General features: G+C 41.5%; 2 protein-coding genes across 2 annotated transcripts; both read right to left on the bottom strand.

The window, feature by feature from the left end:
- CXHXorf58 (chromosome X CXorf58 homolog) lies at positions 1 to 25,225 on the bottom strand. Its single transcript, XM_029534544.1, has 10 exons — positions 25,081 to 25,225; positions 24,149 to 24,229; positions 22,944 to 23,079; positions 20,141 to 20,237; positions 17,769 to 17,863; positions 17,296 to 17,407; positions 6,965 to 7,096; positions 3,609 to 3,838; positions 790 to 946; positions 1 to 168 (listed from the first exon to the last, which is right to left on the bottom strand). The coding sequence occupies exons 3-10, from the start codon at positions 23,057 to 23,059 to the stop codon at positions 1 to 3; spliced, it is 1,107 nt and encodes a 368-aa protein (XP_029390404.1). The 5' UTR covers positions 23,060 to 23,079; positions 24,149 to 24,229; positions 25,081 to 25,225.
- Positions 14,279 to 15,508, bottom strand: LOC115063155 (putative protein FAM90A23P). Its single transcript, XM_029534543.1, has one exon. It carries the CDS (start codon positions 15,506 to 15,508, stop codon positions 14,279 to 14,281), a length of 1,230 nt encoding a protein of 409 aa, XP_029390403.1.
- Positions 25,226 to 25,451: the final 226 nt, after the last annotated feature.

A 25,451-nucleotide genomic window follows, 5' to 3' on the forward strand; every position in this document is an offset into this window, starting at 1 on the left:
TCAAAATAACGAAGAATGTTTAACATAGAGGTCTTGATACCAGGCGAATAATTCTCTTTCTTCACTTTCCAGGTCAGTGTCGATCAGTTCTTCAACTTTCAAAATTTCAAAAGATGGAGTGTAGAAGATGACCTTCTTCTTTATTTGTGTTCTGCTTGCTGGTGGTTCCTAGGTGGAATTACAAACGTAGAGCGTCTCATACTTGGCTTTTACTACTTTGTATTTTTATTTTCTATTTTTACTTAACTTCACCCTCCAAAAATTTATAGCAGAATTAAGAATATTTTTAATATATTTATCTACTGTGTGATTTATCTTCTCTTTCTCTCTCTGTCTCTCTGTGTGTGTGTGTGTGTGTGTGTGTGTGTGTGTGTGTGTGCGCGCGCGCACGTGCGTGTGCCTCTGCCTTTTTAACACTAGAAAGTGTGTGCTACCATCCTGGATGCTTAAGAACCCAAAATGTAGCTGGGTGTGGTGGTGGCACATGCTTTTAATCCCAGCACTCAGGAGGCAGAGGCAGGTGGATCTCTGTGAATTCAAAGCCAGCCTGAGGGATATATAGTGAAATCCTGTGTAAAAGCATAATTAACAACAACAACAACAACAATAATAAAAGATGGATGTTAGTAGAGTGAAATTAGCTTCATACTACTCAGATATAGTATGCCAAAAGTGTTTCAGCTTTGAACTTGTATTTCCTTGTGGGAAAGAAAAAAACCCTTATAGGCAGTTTTGGAAACTGTCGATAATAACAAAGGAGAATTCACTGCTTGTTAAACTTGCAGTTACCTGGGAGGAAACCTTCTCTTCTTTTCTTTCCTTATAGGCTTTTTTCATTTTTTCAACCCTCTTCTGTGCCTGCTTGGATCGACGACCTAGAGGCTTCATCTTCCCTTGCTCTTCCCAGGGCTGGTAGAACGGACGGATATTTGTAATGATTGGACACCTACAAGACATTTGTATTAGAGACAGAAAAGAACCCCACAAAATAAGATTCAAACATGAGGCAAATTGTAAACTGTAATGAATTGTCTAGCACACATAGTATGTAGAGCAGCACTGAATGCCAGTTTTTACTGACATGTTCCAGCCTTCCTGGACAACACTGTGGAGTGGCCGCTTGAAAAAAATTTTTTGAGGCAGGGTCTCACTATGTTGCTTAGGCTGGCCTCAACCTCACAGAGGCAAGCCTCCAGCATAACTTTTTTTTTTTTTTTTTTTTTTGGTTATCTTATTTGTTTACATTTCAAATGTTATCTTCTTTCCCGGTTTCCCCTCTGCAAGGCCTCTATCCCAACATCCTCCTCATCCTGCTTCTATGAGGGTGGTCCCCCACCCACCTACCCACTCCCGCCTCACCACCCTAGCATGCCTCTACAGTAGGGCATCAAGCCTTCATAGGACCAAGGGCCTTTCCTCCCATTGATGCCAGATAAGGGCCCTTCAGCTTCTTCAGTCCTTCCCCTAACTCCTCTATCGGGGTCCCTGTGCTCAGTTCGATGGTTGGTTGCGAGCATCTACATCTGTATTGGTCAGGCACTGGCAGAGCCCTTCAGGGGACAGCTATATCAGGTTCCTGTCAGCAAACGCTTCTTGACATCTGCAATAGTGTCTGGGTTTGGTCCAGCATATTTTTAACACCATAACTAACACCTGAATTTACATTTCATAACAGTTGAGAAAGCAAACTTCTTTAAAAATCTTTTTTCAACTTTTGGAGAAAAGGTCTCTACATAACCCTGTATGTCCTAGAACTAATCGTGCGGATCAGGCTGGCCTTGAACTCACAGGAATCTGCCTGTCTCTGAGTCCTGAGTCCTGGGATTCAAGGCCTGTGCCGCCACTGCCTGGCTCACCTTCCTGGCTTTTTACATGGGTTCTGGGGACCTGAACTCTAATTCTCATGCTTGTGGAATCATCACTTTGTCCACTGAGCCATCTCTCTAGACTAGTGAAAGCTATGTTATTAAATCAGTGTTAGGATCTGATATAGCTCGTATCATGCATGCACTTAGTCCCCTCGGCTTCACTATCACAGGACAGATCAGTCCAATATCCAACTGCCAGCATCTGTATCATTCATCCATCCTTAGAACTCTCTTTCAGAACAAGACTCCATGTGCAGAGAAGGTTAAAAGCATCCGAGAATACTACGTCTGATCGCCAACACTTAACCAGTGACTGCTGGGTATTAGTGTATCCAGTGGGATAACTCTTGAGTTGCATGTTCTACACTGGCTCTAAAATTCTCAGGAAGGACGAAGCTCCAGGTAGCTCCAATGGTAACTGGCTTGCTAATACACAGTCTGGGTTGCCTGCTTTTCTATTTCACTGCCCTGTCCCTTAGTGGGTCCTGGAATCACCTCCTGAATAAAGCACTCCTACTCAATTCCTGGTTTCCTTCTGGGAGATCCCAGACTAGGGACTTAACTAAACATGGTCTTAGGAAAAGATTTTTCTTCTTCAGTTGATTTAAAAATTAGTTAGCTGTTTGGATCCTAAATAACTCATTCTTGGATAACCAGTAGCATGAATCCAAATAGCAGGCAGCTCAAGGTTATATACAGAAGTGAGGAAAATGATATCACTTATTTGACCTTGGTGGTAATAGGGTTGGGTTCTATACTCAATGCTCATATGTATGAGTTAGAGAAAATCTATTTCATGATGACAGGCTGTGCCTTGGACCAGTATCTGTTTGGGAAGTGAATATCCTTGACTGTAAAATGAAGGAGTTAAATTATGTTGCTGAGTCAGCACCTTTCATCTCCACTCCTGAGACCTGTCAGTATGTTTGCCACTGTCTTCTTTGTGGCCTAAAGGAATATTTCTCACTGCAAGCATATGTGTAGAAATATATTACCAACAAGTCCACCACTTTCTTTTTCCTAAGAAAGCCAGCTTCATTTCTAGATAAGATGTGCTGGGTGAGTCTTAGTAATGGAATTTAAAAGGAATCTAATTGTAGCAATCACGTTCTGTCCCTGTCATTTCAGATCCTAACACAACATGGCTTTCCAAAATACAAATTGGTTTGCTTGCTACTGGTAAAGAAGGAAAGAAATGCCACCATAATTTATATGCAATTGATTCTAGGCAACAGGGGACAGGCGATTAAGGCTTTCAATGGGAAGGAGAAAGCCTTCAGCTCCACACTGACTGGGCAATGAGAGAAACCCTTTTAGCTGTATTTATGAAAACAAAAATATTAAGTTACATGAAGACCCCTCTCCCCAGAGAGGCACACTCTGCTGTGTCCACCACTTTCTGAGTTCGGATGTCCCTTACTTCTTGCCAGGTTGATAGGCAGCCATGCTGGCCTGCGGCTTCTCTTCCATCTTTGTGTCTACCACATACTCGAGTTAAAGAGTGGCCAGCCAGTATCCTTTACTACTCTACTGTTTTTACAAGTGTCACCCTGTGGTGCCAGTCTGGTGGTACAAATGATCACCTCGGTACCTTTTTGTTAGTATTCTGCTTACAAAGTGGCATATGTTTGGGACAATATTCCCAAGTTTAAGTTTTCCCATATGCCTTATGATCATCTTTAGTGGGTTGTGTATCGGAATGCTTTTAGGGTTGTAACCTCAAGAAAAATGGCCTTTTACCTAACTTTAGAAACAATATCCAGCTGGTGCAGACGCATCTCTTCTGTTTTTGGTTTCTGCAACAAATACTTCATTTCTTTTTGTAACCGGTCTGAGATCACTCCAGACTCTGCATAATCAACTATGTCATACATCATCATCGTCCTGGGAATGTTACTGAGATTTAGTCTTCGCCAGTAGTTATTCTTGCCACCAGAAGATGCAGGGGTCTCATCTGTAAGACTACAGTACTACATGGAAAAAAATGCCCAGTGATCAGTCATTGGTGTTCACCTCCAAACTCTATCGACATCTCTCTCCCGTGACTTTCATTCCAACTAGACCTTTCTGTTATCTGTGTTCATCTTAACTCACTTACTAGAAGGCAGGACCCAGGCCAGCACAGTTTCAGTTCACACAGCACCACACTCACTAAATGTTTATCTAAGCATAAACGCTGGCACATGCTATTTTACAAATGATGAGTTCATCTCTGGTGCTAAGTGGAGAACTTCGTTATATTTATTTGTAATATTTATAGCAATCTTACTTTACTTTTTTCCCCAATTTAAAATATCAAGTAAGCAATTTAAACATACACATGGTTTGTATATTCAATTTAACATTATAAATGTGTGTTGGAGAGATACGGATAGGGCATGAGGAGCTACAGTGCTAGGCGGGAGGACTCTAGGGTCTACTACATACTCTCAAACTTCCATGTGCACTCGAATGTACACATACAAGCATGTACACTTACCCCATTCTGTCAGGCAAAATGTCAGTTGCCACCATTTTGTTGAGTAGTATCAGTCTCTCAACAAGAGACAGAGAATTCCAGTTCTCACAGTGTAACTGCAAGCCTTTGAATACAGCACAGACCCTGCAGCTAGATCTTCAATTCATAGTCTACTACATTAGTGACATGTGGGCAGTCATATTTAATGACAAGTCATGTCCTGTCTGAAAAATTCTGTCAGTACTTGGTCACTGTGAATCCTCTAATGAGTTCACATACAGACAGCAGATATGTACTTGTGTGTCTTTGTCTCACAATGATAAACCCATGTGACATGCTATTTTTTTTCTTTTACATGATACTCAAAAGAGGGGATCGGGAGCTGGAGAGATGGCTCAGCAGTTAAGAATACACTCTGCTTTTGCAGAAGACCTGAGCTAGATTCATCACACTCATGGTAGTTGGTTTACAACCACCCAGGACTCCAGGTCTAGGGATCCAATGTCTTCTGGTCTCTGTGGACACCTTTCCACATATGCATACAATCTTACCTCATGCACATGACTAAAATAAAAATAAGTCTTTTTAAAAAAAATACAACCTTTGCCAGCAAAAATACCAAATGTGGAAACCACCGAAAGCGAAACGGGAACCCAATGTGAAGTGAGTTGTAGCGGAGACACTACAGGGCCATGAAAAGCTGCCACTATTCAAGAGACTGCAACTGTGTAGCAGGGACTTGGTGAAGGTGGACTTACTAACATAAGTGGCTGTGACAAGAAGAATGAAGTGACACTGGCAGAAAAGTCTTCACATTGTGAGAAGTCTAACATATTCAACATCATATCAAACGTGAAGGCTAAAATGTCAGCAACTGATTCAAACTTAGGGGTGTGAGAGCTGTCGAAGATGCTGCAAGACAGTTGGTCTCTATTGCTACTTACAGGAGAACAGAAGGCACATATTCTTCCAAGTGCTCTTCTGGTAGTTGGTGACTGAAGATGGAACTCAGGGTCTTGTGCGTTTTAGTCTAGTGCTCTACCCTTCAACCTTTAAAGTTTGTTTTTTTAGTTTGATATCATCCTGCTAAGTTTCCTATGTTGGCCTTGCAGTTATTCTGTACCCTAGCAAGCTTTGAACTTGGATCCTTTGAACTGATCCTTCTCACCTTCCAAAACATCTAAGATTATAGGGCTGAGCTACCAAAGAGGTTTCATATCATTCTCGATTTTGCTTTTGTTCCCCGTGGATTTTCTTTGTTTTGACTATGCTAGGTATCGAACTCAAGGCACTGTACCATCAAACTACACTTGTGCATCTGCTGTACTCACAGCTTTACTGAGATTAACATACAGATACTTCCCCCACTTAAAGTGTCCAATGCATTGGTTTTCAGTGGCTTCCTGATTAGTTTTTACAAAGGAATAAAACTTTTACTCTCAGTGTTTCTAAATATTTTAAATAATACAGTACTAAATGTTTTTCATTTCTATTATAAGTGAGCTTTTAATATTTGCCTTTATTTAGGCTTTGAGACTAGATCTTGCTGTGTAACTCAGGGCTGCTTAGAAGCCCATTGTATAACCAAGGCTGGCCTCAAACTTGAAATCCTCTTTGCTTCAACTTTCTGAGTGCTGAGCTTACATCAAATGCCAGCATATCTAGCTGTTTTTAATGTGCCACCGATCATTCAGTTTGCTTTGTATGTGGCTAGGGACATAACTTAGGGGTTGAGTGCTTGCCTATCATGCAAGGGAGCCTGGGTTCAAGATCCAGTGTTGAAAAACTACCTCTGGTTTCAAGAGAAAGAAATAATTAGAATAATAATAATAATATGGCAATATTTCATATGTCGAAGTGAGGTACCCAAATGAAGAGGCTACAGTCACATATATTATTATTACATTAGGAAGCAGATTATTGACAACTTTCATTTCTTCATTGATTGCCTCTATGGGTTGTTAGGAGAAAAACTGTATTATTATTATTATTATTATTATTATTATTATTATTACTTGGGTATGGAGCATAAAGAGCATAAATTCCCCAGTTCAGCATTGCTCTGTCCAGCTATGCAAACTAGAAATTTAGGAATCATGCCAGACAGATTTCTTCAGCTTCTCTCCCTGTCTGTTGTCACCCAGGCCCACTGTCCTTGCATCTGTAGACACATAGCCTTAAACTGAACAACCACCATTTTCCCTGGACTATCAAGAGCCTTTGAACAGAGCACTCATTGCTTTCTAATTCTTTCTTTCTCCTGAAACCAGAGGTAGTTTTTCACTTATTAGCTTAAAAAATACATTTTGTTCATTTAGTGTGTGTGTGTGTGTGTGTGTGTGTGTGTGTGTGTTATATGTGTGTGTACTGTACCCTTGCAGGTCAGAAGATGGCATTAGATCCTTTGAGGCTAGTGTTACAGGTGGTTGTGAATAGCTTGATTTAGGTGCTGGGGTCTGAGATCATCTGGAAGCACAGCAAACTCTCTTGATCTCTGAGCCATCTCTCTAGGACCCCAAATGTTAAATTTTATGTTGTGTATATTTTAATCACAATTTAAAAAAGTATGATTCTTTTTCGTTGGATGTCAGGAAAATGTTTTGTTTGAATTTTCAACATCTCTATATAAACTCCTTACTTGCATGTAATCTTGTACTGTGACAACATCCATATGATCAGCTACTTTGAACTTTTGGAAAATATACTCATCTTGCATAATTTGTCGATAAAATTTTCTTTCCCCCATTATTTTATAAGCATCAGCCACTGCCTATAAAGAAAGTAGATTTAAAAAATAATATATTGTTAATCATTGGCACATATTTTGTATATTTTCTGACAATTGTTCCTGTCTTTTACTATCTTACCATTAATAGAAAGGCTACATTACAAAAAGGAAACCATATAGCTGTTTTGGGGAATGTAGGGGAAGGAGTTAAGGTACTCCAGATTGACCAGGAACTTAGTAGTGAGCCATCCTAGCTCAGCTCTAAATGTTGGGGCATGAGCCACCATGCTCAGCTGTATATGGATTTATTTTGAGACAGAGTCTCATGTAACCCAGGCTGGCCTTGAACTTGCTATGAAGTTAAAGATGAGCTTAAATTTCTTGCCTTCTTGCTTCTACCTTTTAAGTGCTGGGATTATAAACATGGACCTCTGTGTCTGGTTTATGCATGGATTTTTAAACCGTTTGATATTTGTTCCCATAGCTATTTAAATATAACTACAGGTATAGTTGAGACTACAGTCCTCAAGGGACCATAACTTTTTTTTTTTTAAATAAAAAGAACACTCACATGACGACTTACAACCATCTGTTACTCCAGTTCCAGGGAACTCTGAGGCCCTCCTCTGGCCTCTGTGGGCACTGCACACATGTGGTGCACATACACACATGCAGGCAATATATCGGTACAACACAAATTTTTTTTTAATCTTAAAAAAACTTTTTATTTGATTATGTGTATATGTATGTGAATTTGTGCATGTGACCAAGGAGTCCAGAGGAGGGTGTCAGGTCTCCTGGAGTTGGTGTTACAGTCAATTATAAGCTGTCTGATGTGGGTGCTGAGAACTGAACTAGAGTACTTCACAGGGACAGTGTGTGCTCTTAACTACTAAGCTTTCTCTCAAGCCTGGAATATCTTTTGAAGAGTTTTTAAAAATGTATTTATTTATTTCTATTTTATGTGCATTGGTGTTTTGGCTGCATATATGTCTGTGTGATGGTGTCAGGTCCCCTGGAACTGAAGTTATAGATGGCTGTGAGCCACCATATAGGTACTGGGAATTGACCCTGGGTCTGTTGGAAGAGCAGTCAGTGCTCTCAATTGCTATTGAGATGGCCATCTCTCCAGCCCCAAGATTTTGGTTATTTTTTTTTCTTTTTAAAAACAAAAGAACAGCATAAACTCATTTGTGCTATCAGTGAAAACTTACCTGGTGCTTAAAGAGGGTGCCCTAGGAACTAGAAATATAAGATTTCTGGAACCCACACTCTTTTCTGTTCATTAACCCATGGCTTCCAAATGGAAGTATGTCAAGTTGCTTACACTTTCCTTTCCTTTAGAGTTCATTGTCAGTAGCCAAAGAAAAGCAAATAATGGATTTCCCCTTCTTTCTAAGCTGTCAACAGTTTACATTCAAAGAAAGTGTCTGCTAGACCAGTGAGAGAAAAATCACAGAGAACAGAGGCTTAAATTCTTTGTCTTGTCTCGCATCATACTGACTCCTCCCACATATAGCTATCCTTCTGATACTGACTCCTCCCACATATAGCTATCCTTCTGATACTGACTCCTCCCACATATAGCTATNCACATATAGCTATCCTTCTGATACTGACTCCTCCCACATATAGCTATCCTTCTGATACTGACTCCTCCCACATATAGCTATCCTTCTGATACTGAATCCTCCCACATATAGCTATCCTTCTGATAATGGCTGTGCTGAATTGCCTAACACCTATTTATAATCTGGACCCCTCCCCCCAGGCTTCTGGACACAACTGCTTATGTGAAGGGAGCCTGGCAAAGAAGAAAATTCAAATCTCTTTCTATTTCAGATCAGTTCTTTCCCTGTGTACCTTAGAAGGTGCTATTTGACAAAGTGTAGAAACCGTGTTAACACCAAGGAGGCCATAATAGATTCCCCGGGCAGGATCAAAACCCAGAGCTTCTGTTAATTTTTATTTAAAACACAACACAATAGCTTGCCTTCACATATTTTCTTCTCTAATTTTCATTTTTATTATCTAGAATAGTCCTTTTAAATTTTGACTTGAATTCCAAAGCGTTGGTGATGTCCATGGAAAATGAAATAGGAAGAAAATATTTCTTTTTTTAAAGATTTATTTATTTATTATATGTAAGTACACTGTAGCTGTCTTCAGACACTCCAGAAGAGGGAGTCAGATCTCCTTAAGGATGGTTGTGAGCCACCATGTGGTTGCTGGGATTTGAACTCTGCACCTTTGGAAGAGCAGTCAGATGCTCTTATCTGCTGAGCCATCTCACCAGCCCAGAAAATATTTCAGTGGTCATATTTTATTATTAATGTGCCGAAGTGAACAGTTTAATGAAAATATTAGCTTTCTCATGGGTGGATTCTTTTTACTTTTCATTTCACCAATTTCTTTGCTCATTATGCACCTGAAGAAAAGATGACATTTGTAGGACCATGAAAGGCAGCCTGGTTCCTGGTTGAGCTAAGACTGGAAACCCGGTGACCCTGAGGAACGGTAGGCATTTTGCCTGGTTCCCAGACACTAGGCTCTTGACACAAGGCCACAGTCCTCCATAGGTCTGTGGCCATCAGTCACGTAAAGGCAACACCCCAAGTCCCTGCACACGTAGAGGACTTGATCACAGGTCACATAGCCTCAAGACAGATCTCCATTTTGAATGAGATAACTAAGCCTGAAGGCTTAGCCAGTGAACTCCCCCTCCCAGACACTCTTCCCTGAAAAAGGTATTTAACCTCAGGCCCGTCCTGAAAAAAGGGGGTACAGTTTTATTCATCTTCACCCTCCACTATGACAATAAGTGCCTTAAAACCATGGACTGTCTCTTTTCCTCAGGATCCTCCGTGGGGAGCAATGGAGCAGGTCTTTGCCTAAAGAGTCATTCTAATCTCCCACAGGAGGCCGCTCAACACTCCCAGCCATGGCCTTTACCAAGCCAAGCCAGCCACCTGCCAAACAAACCAAGGACTCCATTCTTGCTAGATCCAGCCAGAGCTCAGATGCAGCCTGCAGTGGGGGTAGGGTGGAGGTGGGGGTGGGTGGGGGGGGGTGCGCACTCCAATCTCAGCTCAGGCGCCTGGGTGTTCAAGAGCCTGAGATCCAGATGGCCCCAGCCTCCCAGCAGGCCCCGGGGTCCCCCAAGCCAGATCTGGCTGTCCTGGGACCTCAGACTCGCTCCCCCACCCCTGGAGCAGTGTCCCTGCGGCTTCCCATAGGCCGATACCCGCCCAACACCAGTGTGGGGTAAGAGCAGTCAAAACTCCCAAGTCATGCCTCCCCGAGTGGCGGAGCGGATACGGGACACCACTAACTCTACAGACACTGGTGCATCTCTCTTTTATACTTTATTACAGTGTACAGTGGGTTTCAAACCAGCTCAACCACACTAAAGGTAAAAACAAATCATAACACACTAAACAAGTATTAAACCATATAGGTATTTCTGTAGGAATAATTATATTTTACCTTAGCTCAGATTACCTAGAAAAGGTAATTATCAGTTCCTTCCTTCCAATGCCCCACTCAGTCACTACCACCGATCTCTCCTACACTCAGTTTTCCTATTCATATATTTCCTCAGTTGTATTAGCTCTATTCTAGTCCTATGGCCAAAGAAAACCACGCCTAGAAGCATAGGACAAAACCTCTGCTTGTTTTTGAGAGGCTGTATTAGTAACTTTTCTATTGCTATGAAATCATGACCAAAAGCAACTTATGGAAGAGTTTATTCTGCCTTACAGTTCCTGAAGGTGAGTCCATAATAGGAGGGCAGAGACAGCAGCAAGTGGCCGGAGCAAGAAGCTAAGAGACCACATCTCCAATAGCAACTGTGAACCATGGACCAAGTGTTCAAATATGCAAGCTTATTGTGAACATTTTCATTCAAACAAACATAGGGATGTTTGGGGGAAAAAAGAGTGCTGCCTAATAGACAAGGTGTTCTTTGTCAGACATCTGCCTCACATAGTCAGTTGCTCACTCTAGCTGGAAACTCCCACTACGGAAGCAGCAAGAAGTGGTGCCTTTACATTTAGTTTGGTTTTTTTGCATATGCAGATACAGAATAAATAAAAAGCCAATAATTGCTGGGATTGCTTCAGCCTTGAAATGTACGCAGTGTAGCAGAAACAGATGAGCATTCAGATCTCACTTAAGTGTCTCCAAGTTCCTTCAAATTCATGGACAAAGTGGGAATAGTATTTCTCAGCACAGTGAAGAGGGAGGGCCATGTACAGTGTTGTCCCTGACCTCAGGAGTGGCTAAGGACATGAACTTTGGCCTTAGTTCCTTTACTCTCTAGTTGTAAGGGTTTTTATTTTTTTATTTTTTTGTTTTTTTGTTTTTTGAGAAAGGGTTTCTCTGTGTAGCCCTGGCTGTCCTGTAACTCTCTTTGTAGAACAGGCTGGCCTCAAACTCAGAAATCTGCCTGCCTCTGTCTCCCAAGTGCTGGGATTAAAGGCATGCGCCACCATGCCCGGCTTAGTTGTAAGGGTTTAAGCTAGTTACTTGGTTTTTTATTTTTTGAATGTGTGATTTTACTTTTCCATTATTAGGCATTAGAGCATATCTAGACATGTATGTTTCCCTTCTACTCCCAACGATCCCCATCCTACTTCCCCATTAGTCTACTTTCTGCTTTCATATACTGAATAGTTTTACAGGAATTATGTGAAATAGTGCACATCCGAGATTATAATTGATCGAGTAGGGTCAGAGGGGCTGAGGAGATGGCTCAGTTGGTAAGGTGCTTGCTGCATACACATGAGGACCTGCGTTCTGATCGTCAGTACCCACATAGGAACTGGACATTGTAGCATACATCTGAAATCCCAGTACTGTGAGACCGAGATGGACAGATCCCTGGATCTCACTGGCTAACTGATTAGTTAAATTGGTGAACCCCAGGTTCACACAGATCCTGTTTCAAAAATCAAGATAGGAATGAATGAGGAATTCAACCCACAGTTTTTGTACTCCCCCATCCTAAAGTGATCAAGTAGGACTGACAATATAGCAAGGTGACAGAGTGCTTGCCTAGTGTGCAGGAAGCCCTGGGTTTGATCCCCAGAACTTACTGTACAAATCAGATATGGTGGTGTACACCAGAAGCCCAAGACCAGCTGCATAAAGAGTTCAAGGCTAGCCTAGTATATATGAGACTTGAGACAGAGAGGGGGGAAAACAAGAGGGGGTAGGGGGAGACAGAGAGAAGAAGAGAGGAGAGGGGGAGGGGAAGGGGAGGGAGGGAGACGGAGAGGGAGAGACAGAATAATTAAACAACAAGGGTGGCTATTGTTTTTCTTATATGAATGAAGTTTAAAGGGATAGGAAGTTTTCAATATAAAATAACAATTGCTGGATGTTAACAGTTCAGACTTGTCAGTTGGATCCACAGGATCCTTTTGTAGCCTGTAAGTGTAATAACTTTACACTTATGTGAGATATATCTCCTTTAAACATCATTATCATGCAGGCATGATTAAAGTCAGACATGAAAAAAAAGATGTCAGTCACCCAGTGGTGCGCCAGGCCACAGAGTAGGAGGCTTTATAGGAAAGTCCTTATAAATGATATGGTGCCAGGGATCACCTGAGGGGATGCTAAAATGTAGATACTGGGCCAGGAGGTCTGAAATAGGACCATGGCTTCTGTCTTTCTTTAAAAAATACTTATTTATATTCTTTGTGTGTGCATGTGTGCACATGCATGCAGGTGCCTGGGGAGGCCAGAGAGGACACAAGATCTCCTGAAGCTGGAGTTATACGTGTTTGTGAGCCACCTGATAGGGTGCTGAGAACCAAACGTGTGTCCTCTACAAGAGTAGTACACACTTTTGATTGCTCAGCCATCTCTGCAGTCTCTAGGTTCTGAATTTTTAAATGGTCCAATGGATGCCAATGTGTAGGCTGCACATGCAGGCAAAACCACCCATATGCATAATAAAATAATAGAAACAGACTTCAGGCTAGGGATACAGCTCAGTCGGTACAGTGCTTACCTACTGTACCTGACGCCCTGAGTTTGATCCCCATAAACCACATGTGTCCGCACACCTGTAATCTTAACACTCTGGAGGTGGAGGCAGGGCAATGAGGAGTTCAAGAAGGGTTAGATGTGTGGTGGATGCCTTTAGTCCCAGAGCTCTGGAGGGAGAGGCAGGCATCTCTGGGAGTTCAAGGCCAGCCTTGTCTACTTTGTGAGATCCAGGACAGTCACGGCTGCACAGAGAGGCCGTCCCAAACAAACAAACAGACCAAAACAAAATAGAAATAAGTAAACAGACCAGTTTGCTGAATAAGCTTTTATTCAAAGATTAAAAATGTAAACTCAGAAGGAGAAAAATCCCACCACCGTTGCAAGTTTTCTTTCAACTATAAATTTACATATTAGTCAAATATGTTTTGAAAAGGAATGAAAGGGACAAGGGCAGTCCAAACTGTTCTCTTCAAGTTGAGTATGATCTGTTCATTAAAAGAACATTATAGTGTCCACTGAAAAAGGCTGAATGGTGTGATAACATCTTAATAATAAGAACAAATGGAATTATAAAATCTCATTTCATATGGAAAATGAAGGCAACAGAATGAACTGTTAGGGCTGGTTACTTCATGAGAGTGACAGCTGTGTCACATTAGGAAAGGCATAAGGTACATTTTCTTTTTTTCTTTGGCATAGTTTATAGAACTTTATCAACACTGAAACATTTTTTAAACGTATTTAAAGTTCATTAAAGAAGAACATCTGTAAGTGCAAAAGAACTTTCTTCACTATGGCTTTTACCCACGAGAGCGACCTTCTGTAAAGATATAGGTCATAGAGATCATTCAGACTTTCCACTAATGCAGGTATTTGAATGCCAAACAGGTTAATTCATGTTTTCTACTTATGTATGAGTAAACAAGCACACATACATGCCAACTTGAATTCTCACAAACTTCATATAAAACTCCTTAACGTTTCACTCCAGTAAGCTTTGGTCGAAGGACAGTTTATGTGATCCGAATAGTAAGCGTCTGTCTGCTGTGCTGTTGATAGTATCTTGTCTGTTCCAGGCCTCGCTGTGCAAAGGACCTGGTTCAACTGGCTCAGTCAGCCTTCTCTGCTCTCCTCCCCTCCACACAACCTTCTTCAAGTCCCCCTGAGGCAGTCTCTGTTTTCAAGTGGTCTTCTCTTTTACTCTCCTCAGAGGGGGAAGTTGGAATGTTACTTACGAGGGACCCAGGAAGACGGCCCCCCAGACCTCTTCAGGAAGAGTGAAATCTTACCAGGAGTTATCTTCTTCTCAGTAACACGGTACGAGGGAGTTTCCAAGATCTTGGAGCTCCAGCAGTCATTTCTCAATCTAGTGAAGACCATTCGGAGGGATTGCACTGGAACGTGGCTAGCCAGTGGATGATGGGACTCAGTGTAAGGCTGAGTGAAATTCAGGAGAGCTGTGTTGTACGGAGGCTGTTGTTCAACATTGGCCCTTTGAGGTAATCCTGTTGGTTCAACACTACTGGTACTAGAACATGGCACAGGATGGAAAGCCTCCAACATAGGCCTTTTGGTGCTCTTCTTGGGAGTTTGGTAGGAGCTTAGTCGAAATTTCTTTGCTGAGTTTTGGATAATCTGGGTATGGACCTCACCGGTTACCTTGAAGCTGAGCTCATTATCCTGGCTATCCGTATGTGCAGCAGAATACAGGTGGGAATGTTTATCTTCAGCACTGTGCTGGTCTGCTGGCTGCATGTTAAACATGTACTCCATTTTCTGTACTTGGAAGGCAGCCTCTGGAACTTGATAGAAGAAGCAACACTCTGTGCTTTGGTCTGTTGGATTCTCACAGACAGCTGGGTCCTCATCGCTGTGCCCAGATGCTGGTTTTGGCACGCTAAGGACATCCCAGGTCTGACATTCTTCTTCCTCAAGAGGGAAGATAATATCAGTGTCTTCTGTGGAATGTGCTGTATGGCACGGCTGGCCATCAGATTTCTCGTCTGCTGGCACACTAACCTGAGTATGGCTCACGGATAATTTCCTGTTCATACGGATGAATGTTGGTCTGCTCGGGCGCCTCAGATAGTCACCAGAATGTGTCGTATCCTTCCAACTCTGTGGCTTCTTCTCTGGGGGTTTCTTGGGAAATCTGAGCATGAGAGCCTTCTTCCTCTTCTCTAGTCTTTCTCTCTCTTCTCTCTCTGTCTCATTCTCTGGCTCAGGACTCTGGGGATTCTGTGGCTTCTTCTGTGGGTCCCAGTTCTCCTTTTCCTTCTTTACTCCCAAGGGTAGTGGTGCCTTGGCCCCATCCCAACACTTGATAGGACACTTTTTGCTTCTTACAGTGTGCCCAAAGGCCCCACAGTCTCTGCATTTGATCCTGGGATTCTCTTCTGGTGGAGGGTGTCTCTGAGCAGCTGGTTCTTTCTGGTTCTGTGCATTCTGACTTGCCATGTTTTTGTCAGATGAAGTGTTCATAAAAGGATCTATGTGTTGAGTTGGGATTTCCTAAGATCCAGTTGTCTTCCTCCTGTTTGTTAGTGGGTTCTCAGAGATGTGGATGATGGAGACTCAGCAAGACAAGTGATGAAGCTTTCAGGATGCTGGAGAAAAGGGAAGTCACATTTTCTTTTTTATATCACTGGGCTATTTTCTCCCTCTCTAACAGTTACTTCATAAACAAAAAAATAGTGAAGTTATTTTACAATGTTCTAATGAGTTTTAATGTATAGTGTTTTCTAGTGACTTCTTCCTTCTGAACTTCTTAAAGCCTAAGCACATTAGGGATGGTGGAAATAACCCAGAAGAATCTCAGTTCCTGGAAAAGTCTGATTATGTAACTTTAGAATAGAAGCAATAGATGGTATTTTATAGAACCAACCTCGGCTTATTCTGAAAATGAATATGATAATGATGTTGATTTATCCCTCAAGAGGAAGATGAAAATATACTTCTAAAGCCCGGCATGGTGGCACACACCTTTAATCCCAGCGCTAAGGAGCTAGAAGCAAGCAGATTTCTGAGTTAGAGGCCAGCCTGGTCTAAAGAGCAAGGTACAGGACAGCTAGAGCTACACAGAGAAACCTTGTTTCAATCAACCAATATATACTTCTCCATTGGATTCCAACTTTTATAATAGATAAATATTAATGTTTTTGAAATACCATACCATAATGCATAATGAGAACCTGTAGTCCATTTGCTACATTTGTGAAGTGGAGGTTTTTTTTTTCTTTCTGATATTGCTTGAAAACAAAAAGCAAAGCAGCCCTAGTCAGTTACTTTTCTAATAATTTTCAGAGACTAAATGCTGCACTTGCCGGATCAAATCAGAAGTTGCCGGCCTGTGCAGTCTTCTCTCTAGAAACACTTGTGATTTCAGATAGGCCATGCTTTTTGTGTAACATATTTCTCCAAGATTTTTTTCTTTTCTTGTGCATTGCTTGGGATTGAATGTATGGCATAATATATTCTAAGCAAATGTTCTACCACAAAGTTACACAAGCAGCTTAGGATAATATCTCTATTGATGGCTAAAATGACTATATCTACCTTTTAAACTCTATTATACTCAGAGCAAGGGCCAAAGGATTAAAAGCTCTTTTGTAGATTCTTTCTGTTAAAAGTAGAGGCAGCAGTGTGACAAGCTGCCCAGGCGATTCATATGCCAGACACAATTATGGCGAGAAGTCCTGAACTGTCAAGATACTATGAGAACTCCCATCAAAAAGAACTCTTTTGAAAGTTCGCTTCCTCCTCCCCAGCTCGTCTTTCTTTCAGAAAGGGCTCTACTATGTAGCTTAGGCTGGCCTCAAGCAATGACGCTCCCTGCCACAGTATGAGGATTGCAGAGTTGTACCACCACACTCAACTTAAAAGTACATTTTCAGTACCGATATCCAGCATATATTTTCTAGGTACACTACAGAATCAAAGGAAAAACAAAATTCCATTGAAACAAATAAAATTGCACCCAACATTCTGCAGAATTTAAAATTTTAACGCAAAGAAAACTGATAGATTTGTGTATGTGTGTGTGTGTGTGTGGCCTCATATAAGTAATAAACTTCACATTTATTTTAGTGGAGACACTTTGAAGCATGGTGCTTAGGAAAAAGTTACCTGTTTGGTGGGCTGACTAATGGCAAAATAATGTAGCCTATATACTTGGCATGCAATTTAGATATTACATAGATGTCAAGAAGCAATAATAATAGAAAACACACGTCATGAGGCATCACCTTACTTGACGGCTTTAGTAAATTTTTCCCGCTGAAATACGTGAAGCCACGGCCATCACTTTTTAGAAAAATTTTAAACACGATGCAAGGTGGAAACGTTTCACCACTGAATCTGAAAAAAAGATAAAATGTTATGCAGTATCAACTGGGGTACCCCACTGCTTCTTCCTCGTGTACTTAATACAGTTGCACTTAATACAGCTGTACAACTGTATTAAGTATATGTATTTTTCAAATACAGGGCATATAAAGAACATATAAAAATCTAGCAAAGAAATGGATCCAAAGGTGAAAGTCACAACTATGATCATACTTATGAACAAGATGGGGGTGAGACTTTATGGCAACTTAGCCTTTTTATATTACAAGTGTAGTAAAACACTTCCTTTTGAAATTTGTCCTGAGAAATAGTCAGGGTTAAAACATCATCTCTATTAATTCTCCTGTGAAATAAATGAGCAGAGCCACATTACCTGAATCTGACTTTACACTTCATGCTAGGATCTTTCAACAGTGCAGACTCTATGGGGCTTACTTTCTTCAGTAGTTCATGTGCCACACAATATTCCTGCAATAAACGATGGCACTGTAAACTGCTCAGAGCTCACTGACTGATGATAAGAGTGGGAGCAGAGTGAACAGGACAGTGCTCTCAGGGTTCTGCAGAGGGGCGTTTCGACTCTCGACTCCTCTATTTGTCATCATGCAGGACTGAGTCAGTTATTTCAACTTATGGTTCTCCAAATTGGAATATCTATCCCTTTTGAGATCACAGGCACTGTTTTTTCCCTATGGCAATACTTTCCCACAATCTATTGCCTTTATATAGAAACTTTTCTGTGTCTCCAACTGGATTATAAGCACCGTGAAGGTAAAGACAACATCTTTATTCCTTATTATATCCCTAGCATCTAATACAGTACCTGAAACACCCAAGAAACATAACAAGTGTTTAATGTTGAATGAATACAGGGATAATAATGGTATTAAGTGACTAGCTTTTAAGCACATATTATCTATCATGTAGTGTGGTGGTGTCATATACACACACACATATATGTATATATATACATATATATATATATATCCTCATTTAATCATAATGACAACACAATTAGAATAGTATCACTCATTTTATAAATGAGGAAGAGCTAGGTCTCAAACTTAGATCTGTTTGACTGTAAAATTTCCATTCTTTTCCTTAAATGACCCTATTCAATTTTATGCCAGTGATAATTCCATAAAATATACAATGATGGGATTTTAATAAGATTAAGCATTTAATGTGAAGTATTAATTTGAAGCATCAAACAAAGATATAAAAAATAACCAATTAACTTCATTTGTTGACTGAGAGCCTAGAATTTTTTTAAAAGATTTATTTATTATATCTTAAATACACTATAGCTGACTTCAGACACACCAGAAGAGGGCATCAGATTTCATTACGGGTGGTTGTGAGCCACCATGTGGTTGCTGGGATTTGAACTCAGGACCTTTGGAAGAGCAGTCAGTGCTCTTAACTGCTGAGCCATCTCTCTAGCCCCCAAGAGCCTAGAATTTTAAGGAAAGCAGTAACATGCTAATTAAAACTGAGTTTTGTATGATAACATAAGTAGGTCTGTGGGTAAGACAGTGAAAAAAGTAGACATACTGCTTGGACTTATTCAGGACTGCTAAAATTCCTCTAATGTGACTATTCTCATACCAGAGGGGTTTCTGTTTTCTTTTGGTTTTGGTGGGGAAGGAGGATTTATTGTTTGTATGATTATATTCCTTGTACTGTTCTGACTTGCCCTTTTCACTAACAAGCTATCCTGGTTGTCTTTGTATTGTGGAATATTGTTAATAGTGCAAGCTTTACACATAAAGACAGAGACATTTACTTGTGTTTATGAATCAAGGCTACAATGGAATTATATTGTAGAATGCACTCTTAGAAGGAAACTGCCGGGCTGGAGAGATGCTCAGTGGTTAAGAGCATGTCCACCTGTGGCAGAGGACCTTAGTTTGCTTCCCAGCATCCACATAGTGGCTCACAATTGGTTGTAACTTCAGTTCCAGGGGATTTTATATTCTCTTCTTCCTTCTGCAGGCTCTTGTACACATATGGTGCACATAAATTCACTCAGGCTCACACAAATACACATAATAAATAAATAAACCCTTAAAATAAGTGAAACTACTGGGTAAAAGCAAAGTGCATTTTTAAATTCAAGGATTTTTTTTTTTTTGTACTATTGGCGATGAAACCCAGGGCCTTACACGTGTTGAATACACATTCTGCCACGGAGCTAAACCTCCAGTTCTTAATCTAGAGGGTTTTTTTTTTAAAAAAAATTTTTTGGTAGAAGATCACTATCTTCTATATTCAAATAAGGACATAAATTCAAAAATGGAAATACAACAGTGCACTAATTTCAGAAAAATAGTGATAACTCATTCCCATTAATAATAAACCCGGAGGGCGGGGCTGGAGAGATGGCTCAGCAGTCCATCGTGCTGACTGATCTTCCAGAGGACCCAGGTGGGATTCCTAGGACCCTCATTGCAACTGCCTATCGCTCCGGTCCCAGGGGACCTAATGCCCTCTTCTGGTCTCTACAGGCATTATATGCCATGGTGCAGATACACACGAAGGCAAAACATCCATACAAATAAATATAAAAATAAAAAAGACCAGAAATATTGAGATTAGAAAAATAAGCAATTTTAGAACTTTATATAACATATAATATTATTATATCCAAGTCAGAGATAAAGAGGGTTATCTGGTTTATCTTTAATTAACTGGCCTTTTAACTAATTAAGGAGTAACCTCTGTCAGAGGAAAAAAAATACATACCGCTGCACAAACTGTATGTTTTAGGAGTTTAAACAATGATTTGTCCACATAAATGAACCAGGCTCTCTGTATTTTTGCTGCTGAAATCTCTCTATTACTTTTAAGAGGAAAAAGAGATTAGTTATTTATGAAGTAGTTTTCATTTTTCTGAAATCCCAGACAACTCTCGATTTTTACATCCTCTTATACTTCCCCATTACTAAGATGGACCTAATGAGGAACATTTGGGTGGAGTAATTGGAACTGGTCCTTTGAGGTCTCTAATCAGAATGAGGATATGGAATAATTAATATTTCCCTTGAGATGAAAACAAAAACACCTAAAAGTTTATCAAGATCCATAATTAATTTAAGCCTGGCTTGGTGGCACATTCTTATATAATCCCTGCACTTAAGCATGCAGAGGCAGGAGGATCAAGAGTTCAAGACCAGCTTGACTACACAGTGACTTTGGGCTGAGGGAATGTGGTCCTGATCTGTGTAACACACACACACACACACACACACACACACACACACACACACACACACACACACACACTTCATGCTCACTTATCTCCTCTCCATCTCTCCCTGTTCCTCACTCCTTCTCCCCTTCTCCCTCTCCTGCCTTCTGTCTCTGAGACAGTGTCTCAAGTAACCTCTGCTGGCTTTTAAAGAGCTGAATATGCAGCTGAGGATGACCTTAAACGTCTGATCCTCCTGCTTCTAACCTCTTAGTGCTGGGACTCTACCATACCTGGTTTTATGTGGTGATGGGAATTGAACCAAAGATTTTGTACATACTAGGTAACAACTCTACTAAGAATCTCCTTAGTCAGAGATCCTGGGATTTAATTCTTACTACTTGAAGAGGGAGGACAGAGGGAAAGGGAGGGAGAAAGAGAGAATGTGAATAAATAGAAGGTGTGAGAAGGAAATTCTACCTTCTAAAAACATTTAGGGGGGGGGGCTTGGAGAGATGGCTCAGAGGTTAAGAGCACTGATTACTCATCCAGAGGCCCTGAGTTCAATTCCCAGCAACCACCATTGGTGGCTCACAACCATGTATAATGGGATCCAATGCCCTCTTCTGGTGTGTCTGAAGAGAGCTACAGTGTACTCATATACATAAAATAAATAAATCTGTTAAAAAATTATGGGGCTGATAAGATAGCTTTGTGGGTAAAGAATGAGAACCCGAGTTTGACAGCCTGAACCCATATAAAAAGATGTGTTTAAAAATACTTGTAATCCCAGCACTTGGGAAGTGGAGGCATGTGGATCCCTGAGGCTCCTTGGCAAGTCAGACAACCCGTTTAGTAAATTCCAGTCCAATGAAGAATCCTCCCTCAAAAAATAAGGTGAGCGGGCTGGGAAATGGCTTAGTTGGCAAAAGCTTAGCATGCAAGCATGAGTTTGAGTCCTAAAGCCCACATAAAATGCCTGGCATGATGGCATGTACTTGCAGTTCCAGTGCTAGGGAGGTAGAGCTGGAAGGATGCTTGGAGCTTGCTGGCCAGCCTAGCCTAACTGGCAAACTCTAGGCCAATGAGAGAGCTTGTTTGTCTCAAAGAAGTTGAATGGCATTCCTGAAGATGACATCCAAAGTTGTCACATGCATACATAACATACACATATTAAAAAATTTAGAAAAGGCATTGTGGTGCATGCCTTTAGTCCCAGCACCTAAGAACGAAGGCAAGCAAATCCGTCAGTTCCAGGCTGGCCAGGGACACAAAAAGAGACACCCTGCCTCAAAAACAAAACAAAAAAAAACACAAAACAAACAAACAACAACACCCCTCAAATCCCCCAAACTACAGGAATAAACCTTTTGAATTTTAGCTGATATCATTTATTATCTGGTTCACCTTTCTGTAAGTCACTTAACTTCTCACTTGCTTTTTAAAACACATTAAAAAAGATTTTAAAAATATTTTAATTATGTGTATGTGTGTGCCTGTATATGGGTATGTGTGTATGAGTGCAGGTTCCTACAGAGGCCAGGAGTGCTGGATCCTGTGGAGCTGGAATCAGGGGGGTTGTGAGCTACCTAACACAGTTCCTGAAAACAGAAGCGTGGTCCTTAGGAAGTAGCTCCTAATCACCAAGCCATTTCTCCAGTCCTTCTTTCTCACTTATAATGTGTAATAACAAAACTGCTTCAGAAGGAAGTAGATGTGTTAACATGCTTTAATAAATTATAAAATTCTAAGGTCACAATATTCAACTAGAAGGTAATTAAAAAAAAATACCAAAATTTGGGAAAGATCTCCCATGTTCCTGGATCAGCAGGAGCTTAGCATAAGTGTCCTCTGAAAGCAGCTGACTGAGCCAGACAGAGGTCAGGGACTCTTCTGGATGAGTTGGGGGAAGGATTAAAGGCCCTGAAGGGGGATAGGAACTCCACAGGAAGACCAACAGAGTCAAGTTACCCTCGGGGCTCTCAGGGACTGAGGGCTGCTTTGTCGGGCCTTAGTGGGAGAGAATGAGCCTAACCCTGCAGAGACCAGAGACCGCAGAGACCATGACGCTCCAGGGTGGAGGGAAACCCTGGGTGGGGCCCACCCTCTCAGAGGAGAAGGGGAGGGGGAATGGGAGAAGGGGCTCTGGGATGGGGGGACCAGGAGGGGGGAGGTAGTGTTTGGGATGTAAATAAGTAAGTAAGAAAAAAGAAAAAAACCCTCAATTTTAATTTACACATTAAGAAAACAAACACACAAACAACACAAAAACAAAACAAAATAAACAAAGAAGGTGGGTAAGTTCATAATTTGTCTAGTCGTGGAATTACAACAGAAGGCAAAAGGATGGCTTCTTACGCTTTTCTTGCCTTCATCTTTGCAGCACGTGCCGAGTGTGTCCTGTGGAGTTTTTCTGGGAGCTGACTATCTGATTTTGGATCACCAGAACCTGTTGTATTTGAGGACTTTTCCATTTTCCCTACAAAGAAGTAATCTGAACACACATAACATTAAGCTTTTAAGGTCACAATCCCCACATTCTTATATTTAGATTAGACTCAAACGTCCTATGATTGTTATGTCAAGTTTTGAATCCCTTTAAGAAGAAAGCAGTGTACTTTTAGTGGTGTGTCCAGTTTGCACCCTTTCCATACTAAAATACCACCTGCTATGTCAGAAGGACTGGATCTCTCCATAACCTCCTAATTCGTCTCCCTTTCGCCCATCTTTTTCCTTCTAGTCACCGTAGAGCTGAAGTTAACTTGTCTTTTTGTGACACAGGGTCCCACGTAGCTGAGGCTGGTCTCAAATTCAATCCGTAGCAGACAGTAGCTTGAAGCTAAACCTCCTGCCCCAACATCTTATGTGCTGGGATTATGGATGATCACCACCACACCTGGCTCTTGAAGTTAGCTATTTGGAGCAATAATTCAGAGCTAGTCATCTTCCTCACAAACTCCTTACTGGCAGGGGATACTTCGCTGAGTGGAGAATTTTACACATTTTCTAAAGAGCTTTTTTGGGGTCTAGTTTTTCCTGAACACTTGTGAGACTAAGCAAATTGCTTAACCTCCCCATGGTCCCGTGCCCCTTTGGTGTTTTGAGCAGTACGTAAGATTACTCAATTCTACCTTTAACTTTTTACTCTTTGAAGTATTACATTCCCGTCTGGATGAAGCTCCCCAAATTCTTAGTCATATCTTCAAAATACCTTTTAAGAGGAAATTTCAGTAATACATGTCTTCTTTATGCATAAAATAAAAATCTAATAACAATTGTACTTTTGTAGTAATGAGCATAAGTGATATTTTTAGTTAGCTGCAGTGACTGTAAATGGTTATGAAAATATCTGCTTTCTATTGGTGACACTCGCAAGTACTGCTAATACTAAGGTTTGTTGCCTACACCGTACTTAAAAGAAATGCTAAAGTTCAGTTAGAGTTTAGTGAAGGTGAAGTTGTCATTTCCTTCTTTTCCTAGTTCACATACCCCCGCAACTCCCGGTATTAAGCAAGCGCTTTGGCTGTAGCTTATCACCATGCTTCCCACTTCTAAGATGTTACCTTACTGATGCAGAGCCTTCCGAGTCTATCCAGTATTTCTCCTTAGGGTCTGGAGATGGAGATGGCTCGGAACACACAATTCTGTTGAGAAGGGAAAAAAAAAGCCGCTCGTAACATCTGGGAGTTGGTCCGGCAGTAGGCTGAGCCTCGGGGCTTTCTCCTCCCTGAAACTTGCTAACACCGCAAAGTCCCGCTTAAAAAAACAAAAAACAAAAACCGAAAAACAACAACAACAACAAAAACTTTGACCACAAATCACTAAACTAAAGCTCCCGTACTACGACAAACCTAACTTCTTACCGGAGTGCTCCGGCTTGTCCCAGATGCGCGCGCGCGCGCCTTTTCCTTCCCTCTCTCTCTCCCTCTCCGTCTCTCAGCGAATAAAAACCCCCCTAATTTCCTTAAGGACAGGTGTGTCCCTAGCAGTCTCTGGGTAAAAGGACAGTGACCTTACACTGAAAAAATCTCCGCATCTCCAGGACGCCCGCCCACAGGGCTCCTTCCATTTTCTGTCGAATTAGGACAGAAACGAAATATGAAATAGGCCGTCTTTATCGGACCCGCTAGCGTTCCCCGAGGCTAGCGCTGAGATTTCCGAAGGCAGCTTACCTGGAGTTGAATCCTAGCCTTAGATTTTTCACAGCCTTAGACACTCGGCCATGACAATTGTGCCCATAGACTTGGGTGGAAGAAATGAAATTATTAAACCAGTGTCAACGCCAGTTTTTCTCGCAAATAGCCAAATACTGCCATTTTACTTTTACAAGTATTAAATGGGACCAATATTTGATTGTTAAATTTACACTTTAGTACTTTAAAAAGAAAAACACCGGTACCGCTCAGTTTTTCACAATTAAGCGACGTGTTACATTTAGTTTAAACGTAAAACTTAAGGACCGTTCAGCGCAAGGTAAATTCTTTAAGGGAAAAACCTTTTATGAGGTAAATCGATGCCCCAAGGTCGGATCAATCGCAGCTTCTCCCTACGAGACTGGTGCAGTTTACCCTCGTCCGTCGGGCGCCACCGCCTGGCTGCCTCAGCTTGCAGGATTCTCAACCCTCGCAGCCGGGAGCCTGACGGTGGAGGCGAAAGCCAGTCCCCGGCCCGGCAGGGAGCCAAAGAACCGCCTTCTTCTCACCGCGGCGTGCAGCCGCCCACACGGACTTGCAGCCTTTTACCTCCTAGCAACAGCCCACAAGGAGGCAGGACCGACTAGGAGGCGGGGTTTGAATTTGTTAGGTTCCCGCGCGCGCCTCTCGGTTGCTAAGCAACGCGACGCGCCACCTAGCGGCGCAGGCTTGA

Source organism: Mus pahari, chromosome X (genome assembly GCF_900095145.1).
Source record: "Mus pahari chromosome X, PAHARI_EIJ_v1.1, whole genome shotgun sequence".
NCBI classification, from domain to species: Eukaryota; Metazoa; Chordata; class Mammalia; order Rodentia; family Muridae; genus Mus; species Mus pahari.